The sequence below is a fragment of the Dasypus novemcinctus genome, chromosome 7 (genome assembly GCF_030445035.2).
Source record: "Dasypus novemcinctus isolate mDasNov1 chromosome 7, mDasNov1.1.hap2, whole genome shotgun sequence".
Lineage (NCBI taxonomy): Eukaryota > Metazoa > Chordata > Mammalia > Cingulata > Dasypodidae > Dasypus > Dasypus novemcinctus.
In genome coordinates this window covers 83,671,584-83,687,951 of record NC_080679.1, presented here as the reverse complement: position 1 = coordinate 83,687,951, position 16,368 = coordinate 83,671,584, and the positions used below count along the sequence as shown (strand labels likewise).

Below are 16,368 nucleotides of genomic sequence, written 5' to 3'. Positions count from 1 at the left end.
GTAAATGTGACTATATGTAAAATAAGGTCAATAAATGAAGCACTTATTTATAGCAAGGTAAATATAGGTACATAGTGCTTGATACAGAGGAGGTACATAAAGTACAAAATTTGTTTAAAGAATGAATATACATATATGTACTTTTTTTTATCCAAATAAAGACCTTAATTCTCCTTTTTTCTTTATAGAGACATTTATTGACTCGTTTGTCACTAGAAACAAAGAAAATGGCCATAATAAACCCTTGTCTCAATCCTGAAACCCATGGTCATTTAAATCACCTCCAGATTTGTTTTGCATAAGGTATGCTTTCCCTACTGTTTCTGGGTAACAGTTCAAATAATTCAAAATCAAAACAGATTTCTCAAACAACTAAGGTAACCTCCAACACAACACATTTTCTGTCACTCAAATCTGTCACTTGTTCCATTTCCAGTGATTTGCCAATTCCTCAAAGGCAGATGTTTCCTGTCATCTTCCATGCCTGTATACCTGTTTATATCCGGTTCTACAGCACTGCCAATGTCCTGTTTACTTAGAATAAGAGTGTTGCTTTCAAAACCAACCTGCTGAATTCCACTTGTAACAAATACTAAATATGTGCCTAATATTTGCACAGGAAATAACATTTCATTCTTCTCACAACATTTCTGTGTGATTCAAAATTGACTTTTATAACTCACAGAATTCTTAAAAAATGTAACCACATGACTGCATTTATCATAGTACTTCATTCATTTTAAATGTAAAATCCAGTTCTAAAATCCCACTCAAAACTACAAGACATTAACCATAACTGTTTCAATTCTATCCCTAAATTATATTGGATCTTTTATATGCCACTGCCACTATTTCTAATTCTGTCCCAAATCCTTCTATTAAATTTTTCTTTTCAGACGAATGTAGACTTCTATGAGATATGCTAAGTTCAGCATTGTGGGACACTTCAAAATCATAAACTAAATGGCAAACAGAAATATAATTATCTAGGAAAAAAACGTTTCTTTTTGGAGCTTTGTCTTTATCAGTTTTATGTTGCACTGGATTCATAAGTCCACTGGACTGAGTATACAATTTTTCCATGTCTAAATAATGACTATCAATAGGAGGTTCCTCAATAGATATTAAATGAAAATGAAAGTTATACTAGGTTTCATGAAGTCATTGCTAGTCACATGTGAAGAGTCACAGGTGGTTAGCAAGACTTAATTACACTGAAGCACAAATAATCTCATACTTGGGCTGAGACTCTCCTTGCTTTCAACCCCCTCTTTCTGCCTCAACATTGGCTACTTACTGCTAATTGTTAGCTTTGTTGTCAATAAGGAACTAAGATTACATTGGAACTCTGCCATCACAGCCAGTATTAAAACATTTCCCAGAACTTGTTTAAATCTTTGTATGTATGAAGCTAAAGATGAGTCAAATTTTATTTGGTTATTGGAATCCAATAACTGACTTTTTTAAGCAAAAAGAACTCACATTGTCGTTTTGCTGACCTAAGTATGATGTGACTAATTCAAGTTCTTTAAACTGCTATTAGAGATAGTGTATTTTTACTTCTAAATTTAAGAGATTACACTCTTAATTGATGGGATATTTTACCTGAAGTGCCTGAATTTCAGAATAAAACTTTTACTCTTGTATTGTGTATCTGTGTATTACTTTAAATCACATTGTTTTACCTGCTTTTATAAATTATAATAATCTAATGCTTTAAAATGCAGTTCTATGAGAAATGAAATCAGAATGCATATGACAACATGGATGAACCTAGAGGGTAGTGAGTTGAGTAAATAAGCCAGACACAAAAGGAAAAATACTGTATGGTCTCACTGATATGAACTAAATATGATGAGTGAACTCATGGAGCTAAACTCTAGAGTATAGGTTATTGGGAAATAGAATATAGGTTGAGAATGGGAGCAGCTGCTTAACATATGTAGCATTATTCATTGTAAAAGTAAAAATGAGTAGTGTGCATATCACATTTATAATGAGTATAACTAACACTGCTGACCTATAAATATGATTGTGGCTGAAAGACGTAGTCTGTGGATGTAAATGTCAATTGAAAATAAACTGGAGAATAATCTAGGGAATGTATAACAGTGATTTCAGTGTGGATGAAAAGTGTGGTTAATAGTATAAATATAAGAATGCTCTTCTTTTACAAAGTGTTAAGAATATGGTGATTCATGGGAAAATTACAACTAATGTAACTTATGGATGATAATTAACAGTAATATTTTAATATTTTGCAGCAATGGCAAGAAGATGTTATTAATATGAAGGGCAAACAATAGGGTATAAGGGTTACAGGATTTTCCTTTTAGAATAATGAAATTGTTCTGAAATTGAGGTGATAATAGCACAACTCTGTGATGAAAATGAAAGCCCCTGAATATACACTTTGAGTGGATTGTACAGAGTATGGGACTGTATAACACAGGGAATCCGGTGGTGGGAGATGGACTGTGGTTAGCAGGACAAATACAAGAATGTTTTCTCTTGAACATTTACAAACACATACTACTAATATAGGGTGTTAATAATTGGGTAGATTAGAGGGAAAATATACCAAATGTAAGATAGGGGTTATAGCTAGTAGTAACATTGTGACAATGCTCTTCTATAATATGTAACAAAAGTTTCACAACAATGCAAGGTGTTGGTGGTAGGATGATGTATGGGAGCTCTGTATGATGATAAGCATGTTTGTTTTATAAATTCACAGATTTCACTACATGTTGTTTATGTATGCTCATATTTGAATGATATACTTCAATAAAATTTTATTAAAAATGCAGTTCTCTGCAATCTATAAATATTATTTCCAATAACATGCATGTAAAGCTTTGAAATAAAGACATTCCTTATTCTGTATATAACTTATTTCTTAGCTTACAAACATGTTTTATTTATATTTGATCTGAAATAAAATTCTTAAATAATTAAAATGTAATATAACTTTCTGGCAAGTGTGAGCTATACTTTATAAGATTTTTAAGTATCCCCAAATTTGTTTACCATTTTTTTAATGAAATCAATATATTGTAATCATATTTCTAGTATATATATAATAGTAAAATGGAAACAGCAAAGCCAACATGTTAAGCAAATGCTAAATCTGTGTTTGGGCTTGGTAACTGGCTAAGCAACTCATTGCTAAATTCCTGTCTCACCAAAAACGGTCTTAAGGAAAAAAGCATGTAATGCTATAGGCTGTGCATCTTCAAAGTAATTCAGAATAGTTCAAAACTTAAATTTGAACATTCAGATTCTAAGGATATACTGTCACCCAAATAATACTTCAAATATCTAGAAGTTTTCATCTGAAGAAAAAAAAATCTCAAAAAGTCACTATGTAAAAAGTTTATTTGGACTTCTGCTTCTGACCAAAGCAGAGTAACAGGGACCACATTTACTTTTCCTACTTAAACAACCAATAAGATAGACAAAAAACACATAAAGCAATGGTTTTCAAAACACTGGACCTATGACAATGATGTGCTGAGATACTGGGAAATGGGAAACAAACGAGGCAGTCTTTATGATTTTCTCAGCTTACTGCCTTGAATTTTCAGGTACAGTGCACAGATGAGGAACCTAGGCAAAGCCTGACTGGCTCTCCGAGTTGGGGATACAAAGCTGAGAGTATAGGGAGGCCAAGAGTTCACAGGACAGAGTATTAGAGAGAAGAGAGCCAGAGCGATCTCAGGAGGATCGTGAGGGCTCCCTGGGATACTCAGGAATACTGATCAATAACTACATGCATGTGAGGAAACCACCGGAGGCCGAGGATTAGAGGGAACACTGCTCAGCACTCACAAAGGGCCCGGAAAAGTGCCTGATCATATTAGCTAGACTGGGGAACACTTCATTGTAAGCAGGGCATTGGACAGAATATTCAAAAGGGTCTTGACTCAGCAGTGAAGAATAATTAGCCCTAGGCCACGGGTTCTTAACTTTTTTGTTCCACAGACCACTTTGCCAATCAGGTGAAAACCATGGACCCCTTACTAAGTTCACACTATTCTATAATTTAATAAATATATCACATCACACCTGCACCAACACATCCCCACAAGAATAAAGTTTTTTTTTTTTTAATTTCAATTCAAGCTTACAGACTCCTGGTTAAGAACCCAGGCCCTCGACGGAAGACTGCCCTGGTTCTACCCAACAAATCTTCAAAGCAAGATGCAAAAGATTGTACTGTGGATAAGTAACATAACTATTTCCCAAATGAAGCTCAAGAATTTTCATAGGAAAACAAAAATATCTAGCATCACCCCAACATAGTAAAATTAACAATGTTTGGAATTTAATTGAAGATTTAAAGGTATGCAAAAGAAACAAGAATATATAACCCATAATGAAGATAAAGATCAATCAAAACAGACCAAGAATATCTAATAGATGTTAGAATTTTCAGACAAAGGACATTTAAATAATTATTATAACCATATTACTTATACTTAAAATGTTAGACACATGGGAAGATTTTATTGCACTTTTAGAGATGAAAACTACAGTTTCTAAGAAGAAAAGAACACTGGATAGAATCAAGAGCAGATTAGGTATTACCGAAGAAATAATAATGAACTTGAAAATATAGCAATAGAAACCATCCAAACAAATCAAAAGCTTTTTTCTTTTTTTAATTCTAAATCTTAGATGGAAATACAAAGGTCCCAGGATAGCTAAAACAGCTTTTAGAGAGAAGAACAAAGTTGGAACATCATCAAAATAGTACAATATGATTTCAAGATTTATGATTAACTACTGTTACTAAGAGTGTGGTATTGGTAGAAAAAGATAAAAATAAATCAATTGAACAGAGTAGAGCCTTACTCACAGGAAATAGATCCACTCATATATGGATGACTGATTTTTGCCAAAGTGTCAAAGGCAATTGATTGGAGAAAAGATACTCTATTTGACAAATTATGCTGGGTAATTAGATATCACATACAAAAAAAAAAAGAATATTGACATATACTTCATGCCTTATGAAAACATTAACTAAAAATGGGCCACCCACCTAAATGTAAAACCAAAAACCATAAAATTTCCAGAAGGAAATGTCAGAGAAAATCTTTGTGAACTTGGGTTAGGCAAAGATTTCTTAGACACAACACCAAAAACATGATCAAAATAAACAACTTGATAAATTGTACTTCATTAAAATTAAAGCCACTTTTCAAAAGATACTGTTAGGATAATGAAAAGACAAGTCACAGATGGGGAGAAAATATTTATGAAACATATATGTAATAGAGGACTTTTACTCAGAAATAAAAAGAACCACCAAAACTCAATAATAAGCAAACAAAAGTCCAGCTAAAAAACAGGCAAAACATTTGAACAGACACTTCATCAGAGAAGTTATGGGAATGTCAAAAGAGAACATGAAAGCATACTCAACATCATCAGTCATTAGGTTAAAACAATGATATTAGAATGTTTACAATTGAAAAGACTAACTATACTAAATGTGGCTGTCACCAACACGAATCACTGTCTCTCCATGATCTTCACGTTTCTATTTAAGTTTTTTTCCCTTTTTAAATTTTTATGTTATTATTTTTATATTAGAGAAGTTGCTAACTTATAAAACAATTATGCATAACATGCAGAATTCTCATACATCATCCCTCCACCCACACCTTGTATAGTTGTGGAGCATTTGTTACAGCTTATGAATGAACATCATCAAAATACTACTATTTTTTCACTTTCAATCAAATATTGTACTGTCTCTTCTCCACTAGATACAAATGCTCCAGTCATTAGGCCTCTACCACCTACAGACTTTAATAGTAATGAAAACCCGAAGTTGGAACTGTACATGCCTTCTTGATATCCTGATATGGGATGCAGCAAACACCTTTTTTTGCTATGGAAATCCTAAAGAATGACTGAAGTAGAGATACACAAAATGTGTAATGTTTCCCTGTTAACATTCAAAATCAAGTAACAAGTAAAAATTCACAAATGTCAGAATTAGGGGTGAAACACTAATAGCTGGAGCTATCAGTTATATTCCTTTTCAACTTAAACTAAAAACAAGATCCTCCTCCCCTAAGTTTTCATGAGACAGTTATAAACATTATCCCAAATGTGCCCTCTACCCCGATCTAATTTTCTTTTATATAATTTCTGAAAGTCATTTGACTCCAACCTCAGAAACAATTTTAGGTTTGAAGATCTTTCTCTTTTCTAATGACAATATCTGTATACTAAATAAAAAGCCAGTTCCAATTCGACCTGTTAGAGCAATAATCATATTTAGAAAATTTTTTAAAAGTTTGCTTATTATCATTCAGTACCTGAGCTTCTTCCTGTTGCTTTTTAAGTTGTTCGAGCATCTGCTGAAATTCAGCCTCTTTCTGCTCTGCCTCTTCCAAGGTGGCCTGATTCTGTTCCTCGTAGGCCATGGCCACCACAGCCAGGATCAAATTCACCAGATAAAAAGAACCCAAGAATATAACCAGGACAAAAAAAATCATGTATGTTTTTCCAGCAGCACGCAGTGTCTAGGGGGAAAAAAGAAATAATTACACCAGTGTTTTAGGATAATGATCAAAAAATAAACGTCTAATTACCATAGTCAGATAGTTAGGAAATTGTTTTCTTTTTAGTATCTCATGTATTTTGACCAAGATTTTCCTGTGTTAAAGTGCATAGAAAAATAGAATAATCAAATTACCCGAGATATGACTGCAGTGTCATTTGATATAAATATACATATATTCAAATGCTTTTCTTGGATTGGTGGCACAGGGCACTATTAGGAGTGGGGGTACTATATCTTTAATTCTTTTCAATGGGGTTCCACTTCCATGGCAACCTACTCTCTACCCCATCTGGAAATGACATCTTTCTCCCCTTATCTTGTAGCCCCAATTAGTATAGCTTTAATTTGAAATTTTTGCAAAATTGTTTTTGTTTTTAGTTTTTAATTTGTTGATTTCATCTTCATAGCTAGATTATAAACTCTTCAAAGTCGTGATCATTCTTTTTACTTACTGACTGAATGAACAATTGGATTTCTAGGCAGGCTCGCTTTATGTTGGACCCTCCTCCATAGCCCAAAGAGTTACAAGCAAGTATCCATGTTTGTAATTTATCATATGTTCATAAAAATAAGTTCTACATGTATTAATTTGACCTTACCAACTGGTAAAGATTTTCCCAGTAATCTTGAGTCATAAGGCGAAATAGAGACAAGAAAGCCCAGCTAAATGTGTCAAAGCTTGTGTAGCCATAGTTGGGGTTTCGACCAGCTTTCACACAGATATATCCTTCTGGACACTGCCTATAAGAGAGATGAAAGGAGGTAAGGTCAGCATCGCAATTTTATTGATGTTGATTTATGGGAATTGTCAAAACCAGGAACTGCTGTCTGTGATGAATTTTCTTTCCTTCATTTCCATAACATTTTAGGTGATTGCTCACAGTGAAACTGTTAGATGAAATTTATTAGGAAAACCAATAGAGAACTTAAGTGCAAAGGAATCATATTCACAGACATCTAGAATGGCACAGAGGTAGCAACTACACAATTATGATTCTGATACTATCAATATCTCATTCTTTATAAATTGGTAAGAATGATAAAAAATTAAAAACCAGAAAATAGCCAAAAGAACAGTTTTAGATTTATAGAAAAATTGCTAAGATAGTTCAGAAAGTTCCTATTTAGCCCACACCCAGTACTCCTATTATTAACATCTTAAATTACTTTGGCATATTTGTCACAATTAATGAACCAATATTAATATATTATTATTAACTAAAATCCATACTTTATTTAGATTTCCTCAGTTTTTCCCTAATGTCATTTTTATGTTCCAAGATACCATCCAGAATATGATATTATACTTAATAGAATGTCCTCTTTGACCTCTTAATCTTTCAGCTGTGACAGCTTCTCAGACTTTGTTTTTCATGACCTTGACAGTTTTGAGGAGTATTTGTCAGGTATATTTCAAGTGGAATTTGCCTTGTATTTTTCTCATGTAATATTAGATTGGGAATATGGATTTGGGGGAGGAAGACCACAGAGATAATGTGCCATTTTCATCACATCATGTCAAGGGTACATACTATCAATATGACATCACTCAACAGGTTAACTTTGATCGCCTGGGCTTAACATAGTGTTTGTCAGGTTTCTCCACTAAAAATTACTCTTTCTTTTCTCCTTTTCCATTATGTATTCTTTGAAAGAAAGTCACTATGTACAGCCCACACTTAAGGAGTGGTGAGTTACACTCTACCTCTTTCAGGGTGGAGCATCTACATAACACTATTTGGAATTCTGCATGGGAGATTTGTGTATTCTTATTCATTTATTTAGCCATTTATTTATATCCATATGAACTCATGGATATTTATTTTATACTTTGGGTTATAATCTGATGAAAATTCATTTATTTTGTTGCTCAAATTGTTCAGGCTTTGGCTATTGGGAGCTTTTTCAGTTGACTCCTGTATCCCTTTGCATAACACCATGATTGTGTCTCTTTATTTTTCTTTCTCCCTCCCTCCCTCTACTTTTTCCCTCCCCTGTCTCTTTCCCTCCCTCCCTCTCTTCCTTCCTTCCTTCCTTTTTTTTCTTCTAGCATTTTCTTCCTTTCTCTTCCTACAAGATGATCCAGGTTTATCTTGACTATTTTCCGTCTCAGTCCAATTTTTCTAAAGAGCCCTGGTTCCTTTTTACTGGGGAATGGTATTAGAATCCATGATCTGGCACTAGTTGTATTTGTTGCTACTGGGGTATCATTGCTTTTAGGTTCTCTCAACTGAGAGAGGAAGGAGATATATTTGTGTATAACTGTGTGTACAAACACAGACATGTAACCATGTATATCTGGATTAAGTTAATTGAGTTCATATTTTGATATCTCTGACTCAAATACATTAATTACTACATGGAACATTTTAGACTCCTCCCCTAGCTTATCTGTAAACTCCCACTCTAACAAGTAGCACTGTGGCCCCCATCATCCACCAATCATTTACTCAATTGTTCCATTCCAATATACATGCACAGTGGTTTCAGAATTGTTATTCCATACCACCATGGAAAACACCTTTACCAATTAGAGGCATTTTTTTTTTTTGCCTTTAGTCCTACAGACTCAATTCATTTTTATTTTCGTGAAATTTTTCATACATGTATAATATATTTAGTTTTTTTTTGTTATATTCTGTGTTCAATCCTGGGATCCCCTGATCTTATAAATTTTTTAAATTTGCATATATGAAGATTCACTCTTTGTGCTAAGTTCTATGAGTTTCGATAAATGATTAATGCTTTGTATTCACTATTACAGTATCAAACAGAATAGTTTCTCCACCTCTAAGAGCCTCCTTTGCTTTCCTTATTCAACCCCCCCCACCATGAGCCCCTGGCAACTACTGATCTTTTTACCATATCTATGGCTTTACCTTTTCCAGAATGTCATATAATTGGACTTATACAGTATGTAGCTTTTTCAGATTGCAGCAATATGCATTTAAGATTTATTAATGCCTTTTTGTGACTTGTAGTTCAATTCTTTTTATTGTGGAATAATACTCCATTGTATGGATATCCCATAGTTTGTCCATTTGGCTATTGAAGGATATCTTGGTTGCTTCCAGTTTTTGTCAACTATGAATAAAACTGTTATATACATTCACATGAAAATGTTTGTGTGGACATAAGTTTTCAAAGCAATTAGCTAAGTACTTAGGAGTACAATTGCTTGATCATATGGTTCAACAATGTTTAGTTTTATAAGAAACAGTCAAATTGTTTTCCCAAGTGATTGAATCATTTTGCATTCCCAGTAGCAATGAATGAGATCTCCTATTTTTCTGTACCCTCTCCAGTAACTGGTATTGTCAGGGTTTTTGTTTTGTTTTTCTACTTTTGTCATTCTAATAGATGTATTGTGATATCTCATTATTTTAATCTGCAAGTCCCTACTGAAGTATGATGTTGAACATCTTTTCATATGCACATTTACCACAAGTATATCTTTTTTGGTGAGAGATCTGTGTAGATCTTTAACCCATTTTAAAAATTTGGTTGTTTGTTTTCTCATTGCTGAGTTAAGCATTCTTGGTATAATTTTAGACACCAGTCCTTTACCAAATATGTGTTTGGCAAAAATTTCCTCCCAGTCTGTGGCCTCTCTTTTTATCCATTTAACACTATTTTTCATAGAGCAGGAGCTTTCATTTTAATGAAGTACGGTTTATCAATTTTTCTTCCATGGAACAAGCTATTTGTGTTATATTTAAAAATTCATCACTAATGAGTAGATTTTATCCTATGTTTTCTTCAAGAAGTTTTATGATTTTATATTTTACAGTTAGGTCTATGATCAATTTTTAGTTAATTTTTTGGTAAAGTGTAAGACCTGGGTCTATGTTCATTTTTTTTTTGCCTATGGACCTTCAATTGTTATAATATCTTTTGTTGAAAATACTACCTTTCCTCCAGTGAATTGTATTTGCTCCTTTGTCAAAAATCAGTTAACTGTATTTGTGTGGGTCTATTACTAGGCTTTCTATTCTGTTCCATTGACCTATGTGTCTAGTCATTCACCAGCACTGTCTTGATTATTGTAGGCCTATAGTAAGTCTTAAAATTGGATAGACTTCTGTGGTATTCTATGTGACTTAACAATAGAATGGCTGTCATTTTACTGTGTAAAATACCTATCATGTAGTAGATACTCCATAAAGGGAAGTGATTCCTAGGGGTTTACTAGGATTAAAACAAGTATTAACCAACTTGACCCAAAATTTTATCTAAGCTTTTATATTAACCATAAAAAAATAATAACTAACTTGAATGAAATGCTTACCAGGGGCCAGGTGCTAGTCAAATGCATTATGAGGATTAAATAATTAATCATCACAACATTACTAAGAGAGAGAAGATATTCTCTCTCCATTTTAGAGATGAGAAAACAAAGACACAGAATGCTTAGAGCCCTTTTCCAAGGTCAAATAGCTAGTAAGTGGTGGAAATGGGAATTGAACCAGATATATAATATATATATATATATATATATATAAACTCTACAACCTATGCTTTTACCCGCTATATGCTCTTAACAAACTATGAAGAAAAAACATTCTTAAAGCTCCAACTATTTGACTAGTGTATGTTATTATTAGGTTTTCATGGCCACATCAGTTTCCCTTTTTTGGGTATGACTGATGTTTAAGTTCTGTGGTCTAAGAGTCATTAACTGGTGATATCCCTTGGCTCTTAAAATTTTTCTTGCTGCCCTGATTTAAAATTTATTCATAGTACTTTTGGGAAAGCATGTTAAGTGTGACGAATTAGCAGGATGACCAAGATAATACATCTCTATTGTAGAATGTAACCAAAACAAGACGGTCAAGGATGCAGGTTTAGCCTTGGACGTGCCTTTGGTACCTGTTTGTCCCATGGCCTCTTTGCACACAGAGCTTCATACTATTTTAGGAACTGCAAAGTCACCAAAGCAGCTTCCCAACCGGGCTTGTACCCTGGAGAACATATTATATTCTGGATATTTTCCAGCTACAATACTCATCCTATTGGTGGTGAACTTGGCCTAGTGGTTAGGGCATCTGTCTACCACATGGGAGGTTCACCGTTCAAATCCCAAGCTTCCTTGACCCGTGTGGAGCTGGCCCATGCGCACTGCTGATGTGCGCAAGGAGTGCCGTGCCACGCAGGGGTATCCCCCGCGTAGGGGAGTCCCACGCACAAGGAGTGCGCCCATAAGGAAAGCCGCCCAGCGCGAAAGAAAGTGCAGCCTGCCCAGGAATGGTGCTGCACACACGGAGAGCTGACACAACAAGATGATGCAACAAAAAGAAACACAGATTCCCGTGCTGCTGACAACAACAGAAGTGGACAAAGAAGAAGCTGCAAATAGACACAGAGAACAGACAACTGGGGTGGGGGGTGGAAGGGGAGAGAAATAAATAAATAAATAAATCTTTAAAAAATTATCATCCTATCATCCTATCAATACATACACCAATCAAAGCAAGCCTGTCTTGTATTCCTCCTTTTGTATTTCCTCAAAAGTTCTGATGGGTTCATACACGAGAAAGACCATTACTCTCTGGAGCAATAATTCAGATATCACTTAACTGTGAAATTATGGAAAAAGGTTTCAACCAAAGGGACGATTTTAATGATTGTGATTTTAGGGTCAATGGCAATTAAGTTAAGATTGAGAAGGTAATACCTAGGTAAGGAGCATCACTCTGTACAAATTAGGCTACCCTTGTAGATATTTTGGTACTCGTTTTTTTTTTGCAAAGTGTAATACATCTTTAGGGGAAAAAAATGTGTTCCTTACCCTGCATCTGAGCCATTTCCACAGAGTAAAGGGTCTTTTTGTCCATCCAAAACATAAAAGTGACCTGTTAAGATAAAGAATAAATAATTTCACTTCACAATAATCCTATTCACATTAGGAATAAGGGAGAGTTTGCCTATCTCACTTATTTCCAAACCCGGCAGCAATAAAATATATTTACAAAATGACCTCAAACTCAACTATTTATAGTTGAAAGACATGTTCAGCATCACTAAGGTTAAGATAATAACATAGCAATACTTCTTACTGTCATCTTCAATGTAATCCTTCCAGTTAAATGTGCTTATTGTTATATTAACAAATGTCCCATTTGAATTCATTGAGCCATTAAAGTAGGAAGTGATGTTGGTTTCAAAAGCAGAATCATTTGGAGGCCATTGCAAGCACTTATTCCTCAGGTTGCCCATGAAGAGCTGCAGCCCAATTAGGGCAAACACACTCAGGCAGAACACAGTCAGGATCATGACGTCGGAGAGCTTCTTCACCGACTGGATCAGGGCTCCCACGATGGTCTTTAAACCTGAGGAGAGAGAACGATAGGTCAGTGTGGAAGAGTGTCACAAACCATGACTTCTTACTGTCACACACATTCTCCACTCTCTCACAAACGATTGCTTGGCTTTTTAGACACCAAAGCTATGGATAGCCTGATGGTTAGAGAAATGAATGAAGAGCAGGTCTACTTTATGAACAGTGTGCTTTTCAGAAAAATTTAAATTTCTAAGCAGGAAGTTTTGTTGGTGTGATTTTATGTCCTGTCATGAACATATACAGACAAACTTGTAGTTCTTTTTCATTTCAGTTTTGTGTTTCATGAGGCTGTTTCTTTTCCATCCCATTTTTTTTTACATTACCTTCAAAGTAGCAATGATTTAAAGAAAATAATTTTGAGATAATAAAAATTCCATACCATATGCATGCTGTTCAATAGTAATCTTTTCTCCTTAATAAAAGGAGAAATAGATCAGCAGTGAGTGATAAAATCCAAATCAGTTAGTAAAGCCATGGTCAGCAAAGCATTTTCTGATACAAAAGAGGAAACTTTCATCAAAAATGAATAAAAAAGGCATAAGGGAAAGAGAACAAACTAGTATTTTAAAAATAAATGTCTCATGCAATTATCTGTTAAACTCAAAGGCTGACTATATAAGTGAACGTCACTTCAAAAATTTTAGGAACGAAAATGACATTGAAACATAATTTGGCATTCTTGAATTTAACAAGAATAATAAGCAACAAGGCTAATGTTATAAGTGTGATAACAACTTCAATATTATTACAGTATATTTAAAGTCAGCCTCAGTGTTTAACCTAGCTCTCACCTGGAATGACTGAAATTGTTTTCAGTGCTCGGAGAACTCTGAATGTTCTCAACGCTGAGACATTGCCCAAGTCCACAAACTCTGTCACATATCTGTAGTAGGGGAGTTCACACACAAACACAATAACAGACAAGAAAAATTGGAGATAGAAGGGGCCTACCACCTTATACCACTTACTTCTTACCTGGAATTACAGAAATAGTTTTCAGAGCTCTCAAGACTCTGAAAGTGCGAAGAGCTGAAACATTGCCTAGGCTTACAAATTCTGTTACATACCTGTAGAATTAAATCAGAGTTACTGATAGTTTTGACCAAGTTTATATTAAATAAAGAATTAATTCTGGGTGTCTCTTGAGTGTAATGAACAGAACCTCTATAGATCTCAAGGTCCACATGCTAAAAACTACCTTTAAGAAATAAAGTTGCTGCTTTATTTCAATGCAACTTTCATTGATATGATAGTTTTTCTGCAAAATTAATCAAAGTACCATTGTTAGTATTAAATTATAGTCAATAAATAACCTCATTTTGATGAAGAGAAAGTAATTCCATTTATGATTCAATTACTAGATATATTTACCTTGTAGCATATATTCTAATATGCAGTCTCAAAATATATGAGACCTGTCAGTAATCTGGCTAACAAGAAAACTCAACCTTTACAGCGTGTTATAACAACCCAATTTTTTATGCAATTATTTTGTTTATTCATTCAAAAATACTCACGCCATCACAATAACACTGAAATCCAGCCAGTTCCATGGATCCCGAAGAAATGTAAAATCTTCTAGGCAAAACCCTCTTGCCAAAATTTTTATAAGTGACTCAAAGGTATAGATCCCAGTGAATGTATACCTAGGAAAAGCATCCAATAAAAAGCTAATAATTCCGTTTGAACCATTAAGATAGATGCTCTAAAACATGGCAAATATTATACTATCCTTCTGTGATGTTTCAATTCACTTTAAATCTGGTTTCTTACTCTACTTATCAAGTAGTTTATTAGTTTCATTAATCTTATAGCTTGAATGAAAAGAAACTGAAGATAAAATATCTTCCCCAAAGAACCTGATCTCAGCTGACTATTCAGGTTTTAGAATAATAGCTTCGTGTATTTTACTAATAGTCATCAAGCTGACCCTCAACAGCAGCACATCTGAAAGAAATATAATGCAAGCCACAAATGCAGTTTTAACATTTCTAGTGGCCATATAAAAAGGTAAGAAGGAACAGGTGAACTTAATTTTAATATTCTGCTTTGTTTAAAAAATATATGCAAAATGTTACCATTTCAACAATTTATACTAACTAAATTTCTGTTATCAATAGCCACATGTGGCTAATGGCTTCTTAGAGGACAACATGGCTCTAAAGGCAACATTTCTTGGATTCTGCTATTTAAAATAAAATATTTCATTCACAATTTCTTGGCGATTAGATTTATTTTTCAGTGATTTTAAAATTTTCTAATCTATAAAATATAATTCACTTTTATTCTTCAGTCAGGCATAGAGTTCCTCCCTCCCTCTCTCACACACACAACTATTTTAATTCATTAGTACCTTATGCATTTATGCATGTGTTCAGACAGTTAACAAATTCAAGGATAAAACAAAATCTGCTCTCCCCCCAAAAAAGAAAATCAAAATCCCCAAATCTACTCTTGGATTGGCTACTAATTCTATACAATTAGGCCAATTTTAACTTTGCTCAAATTCAGATTTCGCCCCCAAAATGGTGGAAGACTTTCCATTTGCTATTGATATAGTGCATTTCTAGCTCTATGTCCTCTGAGTGGTAACAATATAAGTTATTTTGGTTTATGTTTCTTCCAAAAGTAGTTGTGTTCTTTAAAATGATTTTAACAAATGTAAGCTTATTCTTCAGATTGCCTCACACAAGCCACAAAGGGCTGATTTACTCTCATTAAAATTCATTATGTTTTCTAGCCTACTAGTGTTTTATATGTGAAAAACATTTGGATAGTTTTTTTTATTATATTTTCTGTAGATCTTTCTCTCATCTGTGGGAAAAGAAATCAGAGGAAAATGTATGTGGAAATCGTTGCATCTAATTTTCCTAAGTGCATTTTCCTCCTGTGATTTCAACTCAATTGATTTCATGACAACTATAATTTCTATGTCTACTTAACATGAAATTCCTGGCTTTAGTAGAAAGAGTTATATTTTGTTTCACAGATCAAGCTTATATTTACTTGTGTTTTACTTGGGATCTTTGTGTGCTACATGTAACCACCATGATATTTCTACTTGGAGCAATAGCTGGTCTTATAAAAGGCTATTTGAGATAACTCACATGTATGTTCTGTCTATTATATTATTGGTTAGTGTCTTATGGTCTATGCTACATTATCTATAAAGTTATTATGGGTAAGATTAAAGTTGTACTCCTACTTTTGCTTTTGGAAAATAAAATTGGGGGGACATTTGGAATATATGAGGGGTCAAGAGCTTTTCAAGAAAGAGAGTCTTAGAACTTCACATCTGAGTTCTGCACAGGGCAGGTGTTCAAAAGTGCCTATTAACAAAATAGACTGAACATGTAAATGGGAATCAGGGGACCTTGATTTTCCTTGGCTCTGCCTCAGCTAAGCTCCTAATCATGCTGTGGGTTTTGTCCATGGTATGGATTTT

General features: G+C 34.0%; 1 protein-coding gene across 11 annotated transcripts in view; it reads right to left on the bottom strand.

Moving 5' to 3' along the window:
• Nucleotides 1-16,368, bottom strand: part of SCN3A (sodium voltage-gated channel alpha subunit 3) — a 119,832-nt gene that overhangs the window by 68,338 nt on the left and 35,126 nt on the right. For 6 of the 11 annotated variants that reach the window (XM_071216341.1, XM_071216343.1, XM_058300733.2 and 3 more), the window contains exons 6-11: nt 14,441-14,569; nt 13,899-13,990; nt 12,640-12,912; nt 12,372-12,435; nt 7,183-7,324; nt 6,336-6,542 (exon numbers count right to left, since the gene is read on the bottom strand). In XM_071216341.1, coding sequence (XP_071072442.1) covers nt 6,336-6,542; nt 7,183-7,324; nt 12,372-12,435; nt 12,640-12,912; nt 13,899-13,990; nt 14,441-14,569 — 907 coding nt within the window. Of the gene's footprint in view, nt 1-6,335; nt 6,543-7,182; nt 7,325-12,371; nt 12,436-12,639; nt 12,913-13,714; nt 13,807-13,898; nt 13,991-14,440; nt 14,570-16,368 lie in introns of all 11 variants that reach the window. The other 5 variants (XM_071216342.1, XM_071216344.1, XM_071216347.1 and 2 more) reach the window with 1 other exon arrangement.